The sequence below is a fragment of the Danio rerio genome, chromosome 7, assembly GCF_052040795.2.
Source record: "Danio rerio strain M-AB ecotype USA chromosome 7, GRCz13ab, whole genome shotgun sequence".
Classification (NCBI taxonomy): Eukaryota; Metazoa; Chordata; class Actinopteri; order Cypriniformes; family Danionidae; genus Danio; species Danio rerio.
In genome coordinates, this window is record NC_141027.1 from 12,460,468 (window position 1) to 12,476,673 (window position 16,206).

General features: G+C 35.6%; 1 protein-coding gene across 1 annotated transcript in view; it reads right to left on the minus strand.

The window, feature by feature from the left end:
* Positions 1-16,206, minus strand: part of adamtsl3 (ADAMTS like 3) — a 403,073-nt gene that overhangs the window by 84,906 nt on the left and 301,961 nt on the right. Inside the window, exons 16-17 of the mRNA XM_087260149.1 lie at positions 4,005-4,291; positions 1,037-1,166 (exon numbers count right to left, since the gene is read on the minus strand). Of these exons, the coding sequence (XP_087116275.1) occupies positions 1,037-1,166; positions 4,005-4,291 (417 nt within the window). The remainder of the gene's footprint in view (positions 1-1,036; positions 1,167-4,004; positions 4,292-16,206) is intronic.

Consider the following 16,206-nt stretch of genomic DNA (forward strand, 5'->3'; position numbering starts at 1 on the left):
CGCCACAGTGGAATGAACCACCAACTATTTCAGCTTATGTTTTACACACCAAATGCTCTTCAAGCAGCATACAAGCGAACTTAAATTTTACTAATACTGAATTGATCGATTTATTTTAAATAAATATAACAATTTATTTACATTTATTATAAATAAATTTTATATATATATATATATATATATATATATATATATATATATATATATATATATATATATATATATATATATATATATATATATATATATATATATGCAATATCACATGAGTAGCAGTGCGATGCGTTGGCACGAGGCCGCTTGATCACATTTGATGATGATTGATGATCACAGCGAGCTGAACAGATCTTTTAATCACGGTTGCTTTGCGCACGTACTGTCTTGTTGACATGATTATACGTGTTACTACAGAGACATTGGCAGCTGCCAATCAATTGGGTGGGCGGGGAAACCACACTCATCCATCACATTGTGGTCAGCCTTAAAATGAGAGAGTATTGGATCCAATTTTAATGTCAGGAAATAAAAAAAGACACTTATTGTGTTTATATCACTCCAATATGACTGTGGACACAATATACCTACACACAGTTCTGTCCAAACAGTTTACAAAAGATGATTTTCATCACAGGTGCCCTTTAAGAAAAAAAAGTTGTAAAATTGAAACAAAAATAAAAACTGAAAAATAATTTTCTAAATTTTATGATAAACCACCGTATTTCATTAATTTATAGTATTATACACCCACATTTTGTATAATAAGTATGAATATCTACAGATAAAACTTTTTTTTTTTCTTTTACACAAAACCATGTAATGTCAGCAAAAAGCTATAAAAAGGTTAAGTTAAGAATTCTAGAAAAGTCAATTTACGGTTATTAACCATATATATTATTGAAATGTACTGTTAACCAGGTTACACATTTTTACAAGTTAAATGTAAAGTCATTTGTTTCAGTATATGATGAGGGAATATAGCTTTTGAAACAATGTCATCTGAAACATACACAGATGGAGATTTCTACTTGGACGTTACCTTGGAGGGCACGGTTGAGGGTTACAGATGCGCAGCAGGGAAACTGGAGCTTTGGATCCATTGCAGAGCAAGTCATCAACAATCTCCTTCTTCAAGGTGTTCACACACCTGACAACAGCCATCTGTTTGCCTGCAAAACAACACCGTGAGCAGGCAAGACTTTTGGCAGAGGACATTTTGAAATATTACATAGCCCAGGCTGATCATTATCAGCTCTCTGAGCAATTTCAGATTTCATGCCAATTGCATTTCTCCCGGAAAGCTGGAGATGTAAAAATCAAAATCAGCCATTTAGCTGTTAGAAATTATTTTAAAAGCTAAACAGATTAGAGAGCTTGCTTTCAATATTCCGCTCATATTTGAAAGCTAAAATCATTTAGGATTACTTATGGGAGTGATCCAATCAGCAATTTATTTCAGCCATTAGTACTTTTATTCTGCAAGAACGCATTAAATTGATAAGTAGCAACAAAACAGACAGCAACTGTATACAATGGCAATGATTTGTTGTACGAAATATGAAGGAGAGAGCCAACATTTATAGACTGGTGTTAAATACAACATTTGACTATGTTAATTGTTATTAATAGTTATGTTGCTGCTAATATATGTTTATTTGTTTTACACTGCTGCAAACATGCAGCATATACAGAGGGTGACACTTTAAAATGACCATTACCGCCCTGTGTGGCGTCAATGCGGCACTAAGGGATTAAGAATGTGTTTTTAGGTGTAACATCAGTTTGCGACTGTACCCCTATAGGGGCACAATAGAACAGAATACAAACGGACAGAAATATACAGTAGCTGTAAATACCCTGCAACTTTTAAATGACGATGAATTAATGAAACAAAGCATTAAAATTCCTCCAATAATCATCATAAACTTGTTAGCAAGCTTTATTATCATTATGAACATTTGTGACATCAGGATTCATTGTGGAAAGTAATTTAAAGAAATAAAAGACAACTAAAATGAAACAAATACATACACAAATAAATAAATAAATAAATAAATAAATAAATAAATAAATAAATAAATAAATAAATTAATTAATTAATTAAATAATTAATTAGTAGTTAAATAAATAAATAATAAATAAATAGATAAATAGATAAATAGTTAAATAAATAAATAAATAGATAAATTAATAAATAAATAGTTAAATAAATAAATAAATTAATTAATTAATTAATTAATAAAGCAGGGTTTTACCCTAATTATAAAGAGATGTACAGAGTTTGTTATTGTAAATTAATAAGACTACGACATTATTTACAGCTTTCACTTACATTTTCTTTGTTGACTATATTATACATAGTGCTCAGCATATTGGGTACACCCCATTTTGAAAATGAATATTTGTATCCATTTCTCAGTAGTAAAGGAAATGTATTTTGTTGCATTTAAACAGAACAGATTCATTAAAAGAGATATATTTTTTTAAATAATATTTTATTCACCAAACATATTTAGAAATTGAGAGATACTACAATTAAATTCAAGCTAAATATTGCAAAAAATAAATAAATTACAACATAATAAATTTCAACAAACTTTTTGACTTTTTTTTTTTTGCTTCTCTTGATTTTTCCTCGTTTAAATTTGTATTTAATAATTAAGTTATCGTAAGGTATTTTGTTGGATAAGCTCTAGATTTGGCTTCAGTACTTACTAATAGATATATGAATTTAACAGATAGATTTGTGAGGGGTGAACTTATGAGCATTGATTATTGCAACATGCAATCATCATATTGACCGTTGTAAACTCGCAGCCCTTTTTTGTTTTTACTGTTTTTATGCTGCACAAAGTCTTCTTAGAACTTTATGATTACAGTTGAACCAATAAAGTCACATGTAATGTTTTTTTGTATGCAATTTTTTTTTTTTTAAATTTGCAAGAAAATACTTTAGACAACATTTTGGTAACCAAACACCTGTAGATGTTTAAATCAGCATGAACCGGAAGCTGCAATGTTTTTTTTTTTGTTGTTTTTTTGCGTATTGTAACACAGTTCCTACACTCCCAGAAATAAAGGCGAGCTGTCACTGGCTCAAGGGTACATATTAGAACCTAAGAAGTACCAAAGTGTACCTCTTCAATTTTTTAGGTACTAATATATACTTTTGAGGTACCAATATGGACCGTTTAAGTACAAATAGGTACCTTTTGAAAAGGTACCACCCCAGTGACAGCTTGCATACCTTTATTTATGAGAGTGTGGAGAAACAAAATATTAAAATGAGAAAACAGTGGGCGTGGCTTGTTTTTTTACTGCGAGCTGATTGGATATGGTAAAGAGAGTATTACATTCAGAAAGATCAGGAAGAGTGTTTCTGGATAGTTATTACAACCTAACAGACTCCCCCACCTCGCCACCATTTCTGTTTGTTGTCAAAACTGATTAAGGGGCGTGGTTAAGTATGTTAGCCACGCCCAATACCTCAGACACATCATGGGAGAATTTAACTGAAAACAAACAGGAAGTGCCTTTTTCAGATTCCGATTAAAGATTACAAGGGCAAACTACTTTCTAAATGACATGCACAGATGAATTGTTCACCACAAATCTAGCAATATGAGCTAACACAATCATTATGGTTAGTTTTGATGGTCACACTTTACAATAAGGTTCATTAGTTAATGTTAGTTAATGCATTTACTAACATGAACAAACAATGAACAATACATCTACTGTATTTGTTCATGTTAGTTAACATTAGTTAATGAAAATACATTAGGTCATTGTTAGTTCACGTTAACTCATGGTGCATTAACTAATGTTAACAAGCATCCAAGCACAAGTTGGATGTTAACAATGCGTTAGTAAATGTTCAATTATGATTAATAAATGCTGTACAGGTGCTGTTCATGATTAGTTCATGTTAGTAAATGCATTAACTAATGAACCTTATTGTAAAGTGTTACCGTTTTGATTTCATGTGTACCTCAATGGAGACTCACCGACAGCACATGATGCAGAGCAAGCAGTGAAGCCAATGTACTCCCAAGCATAACCATGCTGATTGGGGCCCTCAGGGGTCCTCAGGGGCCACCGCGAGTCTGGAGCTGCCAAACAGGGCCCTGAATCACAGCTCCTTTGAGAGGAAGGCTTTTCTTCATGGCACTCTTCATCAGGCAGTTCGACCTCAGCTTGAGTGAAGGACAGCAGCACTTTACACTTCACCTGACGCCGCTGGATGCCCAGACCACAAGACACACTGCAGGATGACCACGGCTCCGGGACAAACCTACACACACACATATACAGTTAAAGGCAGAATTATTAGCCCTCCCTGAATTATTAACGCCCCTATTTATTTTCTCCCCTAATTTCTGTTTAATGGAAAGAAGATTGTTTCAACACATTTCTGAACATAAAAGTTTTTATAACTCATTTCTAATAACTGATTTATTTTATCTTTGCCACTGTCACAGTGTAAAACTAAAGACACTGTGACTAACAAACACACATCACATTGCACTCATACATAAAATACATACTGGACATACTACATGGACCTTTGTGTTATTTGTATTGTGCATGTGTGTGTTTGTGTAATGTGTATATGTTGTTTTTCTGTCAAGATTAGCATTGTTTATGTATAAATTTCACTTATGTCAAACAGTAGCCCATATCAACACTGAAATAACCAAAGACACATTTTCTTTTAAACTTCATTTATTAACCAAACATAGAGAGTTTACATATACTTACCAGTTTCCATTTCTCAGCACCAAACCTGTTTAACTTTGAAACAAAGCCATTTATGGCTATACAGATTTTTTCCCGCCTGCACTTTGGAGCAGCCATTTTCCATGACATCATCAGGGTCACAACCCCCTGGTCAGTAAATAAAAATCACAGTTTTGTTGTTTAAATTTGTATTGGTTATTTGTTGTGTTGTATTTTGAGTTTTGTATGCATATTCATTTACTTGCATTAATTTATACTTCTGTTGAATGTCTTTTTATGTATTTTTTTTGTCTACATGTCAACCCACTACCAGTAAAATGGTTTAACCCATGGGCGGGGCCAATACAATAAAATGGCCCCAAACATTCACTCAGTGTGGGTAGTTGTAGGAGAAGGTTGTGTTTGTGTCAGTATTGTTAACAGATTTTGTTAAGGTCATTTACTTGATTTAGCTGAAGAAGCCTGTATATACATTGTAAATATTGAATAGTTTATTTTAGTGATGGTGAAATGAAGCTTTCTGAACCAGTGAAGCGCTCGACTCAATTGTATCGGAAAAAGGTTCGTTACTCGAAGCTTTCTAAATCAGAGCTCGATGAGGACCTCTTCTGGTGAAAGTGTGGGAAAGCACTGTGTTGCCATAATGTCAAATGTTCACAACTGACCAACTTATTCATGTAGTAATACAACAACAGCAATATAAACAAATTACTCAATTACTGTAGTTTTTACACAAGATATATTACATTACACAACTGATTATTGTAGTAAAATCCAAGGTATTCAAAAGTTTATCATAACACAATTAATCCCGCTCCAAGCAGGGATCGATCCAGCGATTCCTGAATGGGAGGCGAGTACTATAGGAAGACGCTATGTGAACGATGTTTCAGAGTTACATTCACCAGATGCTTTCTGTTAAACTTAATACTACGATATGCGTTGATTTTCTTTAAAGATAGTCATTAAAAATACTTTAATACACTTTAGTATTGTTCAAAACCTTTTTACTAAAAAATACTATTGTAGTTTAGTTTAATTACTGGTGTGTGGAACTGGTGCAGTGCTTTGAAACAAATGTATGTAATAGACGCCAATTCTCTAGCTATACACTTTACTATGAGGGTGTTTAAACCTTTGAATCAAAATTCGAAGCAGTCACGTGGGTAAAGGCGAAAATGAAGCTTCGGACGTCACTGATCACGTGATGATGGCAAAACGAATCAAGCTCGGGTACACTGCTTCACTGCGAGATGTATCGTTTTTTTGATACATGCTTCGAAGCCTCGGCGCACAACGTCACATCACTAGTTTATTTTTCTTTATTGTTATTTTGTCACTTTCACCTGTTTTGCTGGATTTATGTTTTCACTTTGTGTAAATAAATCACTCTTCACTTTCACAAGCGGCTTCTGTGACACCTTTTTGCCTCCATCCACCCGGTCAATCGTAACAGCCATGATGACAGTAAATAATATTTTACTTGCTATTTTTCAAGACACTTCTATACAGCTTAAAGTGACATTTAAAGGGTTAACTAGGTTAATTAGGTTAACTAGGCTGTGTCACGATCATACAAGAGACGTGGAACCCAAATGCAAGTAAAACAGTCTTTTAATGGATATATCACAAAAAACAGATAAGCCGCTGGAGAACAAGGATCTAAGATGGAGTGAACAAACTGAGAGGGATCGGCAGCGCCGATTAAATGTTCATGAAAGACATCAACAGAGAGGATCTAACCATCATCTCCGATATGGAGAACAGGAAACTTATTGTAGCAGCAACAAGGATATCACCCAATCCACTCATCACCAGCAAACACAGCGAGGAGAGCCTGACAGAGACACAGAAGACCTTGAACAAACAACGAACTGACAAGGTGAGACAGGAACGCTGAACATTTATAGGCGCAGTAATGCGCTACACCTGTGGTGCGTGATTATCAGCTGAGCGGTGCTAAGCAGCGACTAACGGAGACAGCGATCATGTGACCACCCAGCTGATGACATGAAAACAATAACACTGACAGACACGCGACTCTCACACAAACACAGAGACAAGCGCACACACCCTAGTGATACAAGCACCGCAGATACAGATAAACAGTCACACTACGCAGACACATCATAAAAGAGCAGACAGATCCATAACCGTGACAGGCAGGTTAGGGTAATTAGGCAAGTTAGTCTAAAATGATGGTTTGTTTTGTAGACTACTGAAAAAAAAAAAAAAATATATATATATATATATATATATATATATATATATATATATATATATATATATATATATATATATATATATATATATATTGAAGGGGCTAATAATTTCGTCCCAAAAAATAGTTTTTAAAAAATTTAAAAACTGATTTTATTCTAGTCGAAATAAAACAAATAGGACTTTCTCCAGAAGAAAAAATATTATCAGACATGCTGTAAAGATTTTCTTGCTCTGTTAAAAATCATTTGGGAAAAATATAAAAGAGAAAAAAAATCAAAAGGGGGCTAATAACTCTGACTTCAATTTTTTTTTTTTTTTTTTAATCAAAGAACATAAAAGTTCCCATAGTAGAAGAAATACCCATAAATTGTTTGCAACAATTTTGCAGACATCACTTTTTTCAGTGTAGTTACTAAAGAGATCTTATTGTAATGTGCTACCATATAGTATTTTATAATTTAGCAATGTTTAGCATTGTTAGCCATAGCGTAGCGTGGAAAGTCTAAACCTTGTTAAACTCAAAACACTGGCTCTAATCCTTTCTACAACAATAAACCCAAGAACTATAATAGCTGCAATAACAATGAAACCTAATGGATTCAAAAATAATACTGAGCTAAATTGATAAATATGGCATTAACATGGACTAAAAGCCTTTGAATGTTTTAGGAGTAAACCACAGTTAGAATAAACTTGATCATAAAAATAGATGTGGCAAAGTCTCCTAATGAACCACAGAATGATTTTTCCATATTTCTGGTGAGAGGGGGAAAAATGACCCTTTTGGAAAATATTGCTGAAATTCATAGCTCGCGTGATCTGTGCGTAATTGGATGCAGGAATGAAAGCATGACATGTTCTTTACCACCGATGCAATAAAGCAGAGAACTAAGATGAACATGCTTTGACGACGTATACTTCTCAAAAACTGTAACAACGAATGCACTTAAAAGTGCTAGTGCTGTACATATCTGTGAAAGTATTTAAGCATTGTGGGAATGCGTTTTGCCCGGAGTGGGTGTCAATGCACACCTCACGCCGCCCACTGTCTAAACACTTTCCAGGCTTAAGGGATTAAAGTTTATGAGATCTGTAATTCCAAATAAGCCCCAAAACATGTCATGTTTGGACTAATGCAGGGGTGTCATTCAGGGAATATTATGATGTCAGAACACCTCATGTGATTGAGAAAACAGGCTTTCGTGTTTTTCATGATGACGAGCGCTAGCGAATACACGTGCCGGTTTTCGGTAGTGCTTTTTTAAAACGTCTGCCTCATTTGCGCATCGATGGATTTGCTCTTCAGTGTTTGGACTTGCACCAGTGAAAATTAAACAACCCTGAACTAAACTAAACTCTGAAAACTCGACTGACACAGTTTAAATTTACTAGAACTTCTATGTTAAGCTGTTTTGACGCAATCTACATTGTAAAAGCGCTATAGAAATAAAGATGAATTAGGTTGAATTGCAACAACATCCTTTGCGGCAATGTTATGACTGAAACCCATACTTGTACACTTTATGAATTGTTTTCTGACACTTTTTTAATGTGATGCCTTATTAAGCATCTATAACTTTTTATTTTATTTTGAGCATTATAAACTTTAGATGACGGATAATAAAGTCCAGAGTGTCTTCTTTCCGAAGATACATGAACTGTGAATGTAGACCAAATCATTCAGCAACTGTTAATGTTTTAGTTTGGGATGGTCATTTTTGAGAAAGTGCCTCTGATGGTGAGGGAAAGAAGGACACCGATATAGTCTAGGAAATCTTATTTTGCATGCTATATTCATCAAATTAGAAATATAAACACCTGCAAGTAATCGGTGTGGGCTAGAATCGGCGTCACTGGCTCATATGTTTTGGAGCTGCCCAAAATGATCAGCGTACTGGGAAAATATATTTCTAACATTCTCAAAAATAGGTCAAAAGCCGATAGATCCAGATCCCCGCAAAGCAGTTCTAGGCATTACTGATTTCAAGACAGCTAAAAACAGTACTGAAAATAAAGTTCCATTTGATATTATATAATATTATTAATCTGGAAACAGAAAGCTGCTCCTACATATATACATCTTATGAGGGATGCAATGAAACATTTGGAACTGGAGAAAATCAGATTCTCCCTAAAAAAGAAAGAAGACAAATTCCATACAATCTGGTAACCTTTTATGGCTTACTTTAAAGACATAAATTCGGCAAGAAATAGTTAAATTGAAGAGAATTAGACCAATTTAGTTTAAAACAGAAAATTATTATTATTATTATTTTATTTTAACTTTTTTAAATTATTATTTATTATTGTATTTATTTTATTATTTGTTGCCTTTTTATAATTATAATTATAATTATTCTTATTTATTTATTTATTTATTATTTTTTTATTGTATTGATCTATTATCGTTATACTTATATATGGATTGTTTGTATATTGCATGCTTTATTGTCAATTGTGGTGTGAATGTTTGTTGGACCAAAGTTGTAAGTTGTTGTGCTTTAAGGTCAAAAAAATAATAAAGAATTAATTATTAAAAATTTAGAAATATAAACTCATGAAATACTTGGCTTTCAAGTCATGTTTTGTTCTAGGATGTTACATTAATGTTTTTGTGTGTTTGTATATGGAAAAACAAATATTGAACACAATACATTTTTTTTTCCTCGCGACTTCATAATGTATTACTTTTTTATATTTTTAACATGTAACTTCCCCTTACCACAGTATAGCTCAAAGTGTCTTCTTTCCAATGATAGCTAATTTGTGTTTGTAGCTTGCTGGAATCAGGAATTGTTACTATTTAAATTTAGGTAGGGGTAAATCCTCAAAATTAAGTGCTGGCTAACAGGTTTTAAATTGAACATGTTTATTGTAGGTAGCATTAAACTACCAAAAATTTAAAGTAAAGTTTCATAGCATTTCAACATCAAAATGACCCACTTTGAGATGATAAAAGTCAAACACAGAGCCCTGGTGGACACCAGCTTAGTTTAAGTTACTCAATAAAAATTATTCCTGAATGATATTTACTACTCATGGAAGTTTTGCAGTCAAAAGAGAGATCTTTACTAAATTAAATCAAACTTGTATACATTACCTGACAAAAGTCTTGTCGCCTATCCAAGTTTGACTTCAAGTTAATCATTTGGTATTAGAAGGGGCTTATATGAAAGGCAAAGGCCTTTAGATTATTAAAATATGATCATGCCTTGATTTTTAATTATTTAATTAGGACAGTAAGATTGGATATTGCTTAGACAAAAGTCTTGGCACTTAACAGAAATAATGTACAGTATATAATATAAAGCCATGCTGCAGTGGATAAAAAATGAAAATTGTGTATGACTCCCATGAGCTTGGAGGACTGCATCCATACATCTCTGCAATGACTCAAATTACTTATTAATAAAGTCATCTGGAATGGCAAAAAAGCGTTCTTGCAGGACTCCCAGAGTTCATCAGGATTATTCGGATTCATCTTCAATGCCTCCTCCTTCATCTTATCCCATACATGCTCAATATTGTACAGTTCCTGTGACTGGGCTGGCCAATCCAGGAGCACCTTGATCTTCTTTGTTTCAGGATCTTTGATAGAAAAGCTGAAGTATGAGAAGGAGCGCTCTCTTGCTGAAGAATTTTCCCTCTCCTGTGGTTTGTAATGTAATGGGCAGCACAAATGTCTTAATACCTCAGGCTGAGGATGTTGCCATCCCCTCTGCAGATCTCTTGCACGCCCCCATAATGAATGTAACCCCAAACCATGATTTTTCCTTCACCAAACTTGACTGATTTCTATGAGAATCTAGAGTCTATGCTGGTTTAATAGGTCTTCTGCAGTATTTGTGATGATTGGGATGCAGTTCAGCAGATGATTCATCAGAGAAATCGACCTTCTGCCACTTTTCCAAATGATCAACTAGAAGTCAAGTTATTATTTGTTGCTCTAATAACTGCAATCGATGACAAGACTTTTGTCAGGTAGTGTAGGTAGCAATAAAAAACTTGACTAACTAAAATAAAACATATTTATTTCCAACAATGTTGAAACTAATTGAATAAATCAACTTTAATTTAAGGTAATGAACTATTCATTTATATAATATATTTGCATTTAAATAACAAGAACTAAATTAAGGCGCTTTTCCGAGTCCCGGCTTGGCCAGTTGTATGTGAATGAGTGTGTATGGGTGTTTCCCAGTACTGGGTTGCGGCTGGAAGGACATCTGCTGCGTAAAACATATGCCAGAACAGTTAGCGGTTCATTCCACTGTGGCGACCTCTAAAATAGAGACAAAGCTGAAGGAAAATATATGAATAGATAATATAGAGTAATATTATGTAATATAATATTGTTCATTTTTCTAATCAAACTAAAGAATTATTATACATTATTTTTAGTAAAGAGAGTGATAAAGTTCCCTTCACATATTATCAGTAAACGTTATTGCTTCATTAAGCTACATGTGTTTCAGAAAATGCTTAGCGTTTTTGTACATGAGAGCAAATCTCGTCCTCAAGTCCTCTGACATTTTTGAAACACTAAAAAAAAAACAGATGAAACCTAACTTCCGTAGTTACAAGTGTTGCCAATTTACTGCTCCAAGTATGATGTGGGTCTATTTTCCTTACCAAGACGTATGTGAGTGTGTATATCAGTGAATGTCACTCAAGAGTATTCTAATCTCTGGATTAGAGTTCAGGAGGACAACACTTTTTTTTCCTCTGTACGTCTCCTCCACTTTTATCAAAGGAGGGATAAGATGTGGCAAGAGACTCCTCAACTACATCCAACCCACAAAATCCAACCACCCAAATCACAAAGGCAAGCATCCAGCCATGAATTCCACAGCAAAGTGGACCCGGGGTCACTTTGAGATAATGGCCAAGTACCGAACCCTGGTGCACGCCACCTTAGATCACCCTAAAATTAGTTACTGGAGCGATGGAGCGGAACACAAAAAGAAATGCTGCTATCTCTGAATGCTGAATTCTCCTCAAGGGTGTAATTCAAGATTCAAACGGTAGACCCTGACCTCCCCCAGAATGCAAGTGTACGATTTCAAGTGTCCTTCAATGGCTCTTCTGTAAACCCTTAAACATTTTCGCCTCTCATTCTTCTTGTTTTATGAGTCTCAGTGATAGATGCCTTTGGTAGACCGCAGGGAGCGGTGGCTGTCTGGAAGTTGGCAGCCCACAGTTTGCGGCTTTCATTGGGGGTAGCGGGGGTCCATCAAGCTCCCCTGCCAACTATTAACTTGGGGTATCATTTCAGATACGGGAGGAGGGAATAACTCTAATAACAGCACTACAGGGGGGTGAGAGTGGCCCGTGGAGCCTTGGTGAAGTAATGAAAGGAAACTGGACACACAGAGGTCAGAACGCAGACACGCTCAACTCTGGTTTCAGTGGTCTTTTTATTCGGATGAGGAACCAGCTAATGAAGCCTGCTTCTTGTCCAGTTCTGGTTGACTAGAGCTTGGTGAAATGCACCTTTTTAAACTACAGCAGGGGAAAAAGCGCAATCCCAATGTGAGGTCACTAAAAATCCAGAGTAGCAGGTGAAATTATTCATCTGCACAGGTCAGGAATAACTCAGAATGAAAGAAAATAATAATACGTGACCAGTGATGGTTCACAAATCTCATGGTTCGGATTATGTTATGTTTTTTTGTCACGGTTTGGGTGGTTCATGTGCACCTTCTGTGTTGTCTTATTAAGTGTTGTGTTGTCACTTGGGGTTGTTTTCCATGTGCGTTTGTTGTGGTGCTTCAGTTTGTTTTGGTCACGTGTTATGCTCATCATTGCCTCACTATGTTCAGCTGTCTTATCAGCCTGCTCCAGCTGATGTCAATCACCGCACCTATTTCAGGACAGCATTTTCCTTGCTCCCTTGCTCTGTGTCTCTGTCAGGACTCTTGGTGGCTTTGTGTCGGACTTTCCCCAAGCTGTGATATCCAACGGAGACATTCCAGTTCTCATTCTGGCATCGAGCATTGCCATTTGAACTCTGTTTGTTTTGTTTTTGACCGGCACTTTTGCAATTGCTTCGCAAAACAGTCAAAACTTGCAATTGGATTCTTTTGTTGACTTTTCAAGAGGTCACACTTAGAAATTGCTCAACTATAATCGCAGGTATGGCATTCTGTCCCGGGAGAGAACCCTGAGCTCAGAGATAGATGAGCCCAAGGTTTCCGCCTGGTCAATGAGCATTAGGAGGGATACGAGATCAGGTGTTTCTCGAATGCCCCCGTGTTCTGGCTAATGGGTGATACTGATTGTTTAGACATGTATGCGCTAGTTGCTTGTGACTGTATTACAATTCACTTATGTACATGTTTTTTGACTGTAGGAGGAAACCGAAGGACCCGGAGAAAACACAGGGAGAACATGCAAACTCCGTGCAGAGAGTGCCAAGTGGTTCGAATAGGACTCGAACCTGTGGCCCCCTTGCTGCGAGGCAGCAGTGCTAACCACTGAGTCACCGTGTTGCCCAATCATAATAGAGGAGGAGGGAGAAGGGAAGGATGGGGGGAGGTTTCCGAAAACGAAAATAAAGAATGAAGATAAGGCAGGATTTATAAGTAGTTTTGGAATGCTCTGATAGGCTAGCTACTGATTAGCGATAAGGATCAGCTGAAGTTAATCATATCACGTGCGCCTCTCGAAATAAGGTTATAAAACTTCACTTGTTTTTCCACATTCGGATGGAACCAATTTTAGGATCAGCCAAAAAGAGGAAACGACAAATGTAATTTGCTTTCCATTGATTACAAAAACAGTACTGCAAGACACTTTTGGTTTCAACAAACAGAATTTAGAAGCTGTTATTTTATTAAAAATAAAATGATGAAATAATCAGCTGAATAAAAATAAATTATAAAATATTCAGTACTGTGAACAATTTACTGTTACTACTACTGTTGCTGATAACAATAAATGTAGAAATCTAACATTGTAATCTGTACAATCCACATTTAATTTTAGTCTCATTTTCTATAAATGATTCAGATATTCACTCATAAAATTTAATGTTTCATTGCTAGATGTATCATGTGTCATGGCATATTTTTGATGGCTGGTTGTCGCCACCTACTGGTTAAATAATGTAATTGCTGCCAACAACTTTTATGTTTGAGCATATAGGCTCGTACATACCGGCATGCTTATCTATTGCGTTTATCATCAGCGTTTTTCAAGACATTTTTTCTGGATTCAAACCCAAGCGATTTTCACTGCCGTTGAGCAGAAGAGTATGCAAAATCCCTCCTTGATGTTAGATGGCGCTACACAACTTTAAGCTTCTGACACCCGCTTGTAACACAGAAGAAGAACAAAAAGTTGAGACGCTTGTGGGCATGCATAGTTAAAGTAGCAGTTCCAGCTCTAGCGATGAACAAATGATTTTTGTTCACCAGTGCAATAAGCAGCTCCACGTTCATATCGCCTCTGGGCATCTTCTTCAATTTGCGCTCGCATTGACAGTTTTGCGATTGAGCACCTCCAAGTGCTTTTTACTGTAACTTCAGCAGCAACGTGCACGTGAACATAAGTGCCATGCTGATTGGAGGAGAAGGTTTTATTGAGACGTTTTTTTTTTTTTTTAATGACGCTTTTACGCCTGCCGTTTTGCACGTTGATGTGCACGATCACATAAACGCCCTTTATTTGGTCACAAGGCGTTCAACGTTGACGGAAAATGCGAGCAAAAAACATCTCGGTATGCACGTGCCTTAAGACGGTGATTTTAATCTTTACCATAAACATCAGTGGTTAAATCTAAACCATAAACTGTTATCCTATTACTTTTGCGCTATTTGACTGTTTATAACTTCATAATTAACTCAAAAGACTAAAAAAATGAAAAACTTAAAAAAAAAAATTTAACACAGATTGAAATGCAGCAATTCGAAGGATTAATAAACATGCAAGTCACCCTCATTTATAATTTATGTTGTCTGAGTGTTGAGATCCCGATCAATGATTAATCATGCACCTTACACTGAATTCGTTAATGCAGGCTAAACAAGTAGTGACAGAAAACACCTTTAATCACCTAAGAATCCCAGCACATTCTGAATAACCTATCACAACTTCTTCTGCCATCATTATGTTTTACAAGAAAGCCTAAACGCTTTCATACATGTCATTTAAATGACGCGAGAGGCAATCTCTCTGCGAACGGATTCCTGCTCATGTGGCGACTGGCAGACTTGCACATTTGTTTTATGTGGCTTTACACAGTCAATCACCTTTTGGGATTATTTCTAACAATTAGCAGATAATATGGCACGCTGTGTGCACTTTATTGTGCTCACAAACCATTCAAGTGGCCCTTGCATTTACTAACACAGACTATATTTGAAGTATTTGGAAGTAATTAGCATTTTCCTCCTGTAGAAAAGCATCATAGGAACAATGCTTAGTGGCTCAATGCAGTACAACAGTGTTTTAAAAAAAGAAAACAACAAAAGAGAATGTATTATTATAGTATACAACCAAGCACAAGTGGTCCTAACACAAACAAGTTGCAGATAATATTAAGCATTGAGCGTTTTTCCCAAAGAAAACCCCATCTAGGCAAAATGCTAGCAGGCAAATGTATCTCTTGTATCCATTTTTGGTTACCCGCAAGCAAAATGGCGATGAAACATTCATTGTAGTTTTATTTCACAATGTCATTAAGTACTCAAAAATTTGCCTGTTGTATAAAATCATTCATGGTCTGTCATCCCCACCTCTCAGTCAGTTTGTAAACGTCAGGAACACCACACACAGAGCAACATGAGGGGCAGCCCGAGGAGACTGAATTGTCCCACTCCGGAAAAGTACCTTTGGTCAGGGTGCCTTTTCAGTTACAGCTGCACAGGAGTGGGAATTCTGTCCCTGGCAGCATCAGAGATATAACCTCCTTTAATATATTCAAAAAGCATTTAAAAATCTGGTTTATAGAGAATCAGACGTGTCATCATTCCGATTCGATTGAAACTAGCATGTTTCCATTTGTGACTACCATCTTAGTGATCTGTTGTTTAAATGTGTTTCAACTATTTTTTATCTCTATAACAAAATGTTGGTGTTTTAATTTAATTGGTAAATATTCTTTTTTAACATCTATATAACCATGTCCATTTTAGTACTTTTTAACTATGTTTGATTGATTGTATAATTCTTATATAGTTTGTTTTAGGTTGTTCCGGGACAACAGATGAAAAATAGCCTTTGGGCAAATTCTGGTGCATTAGC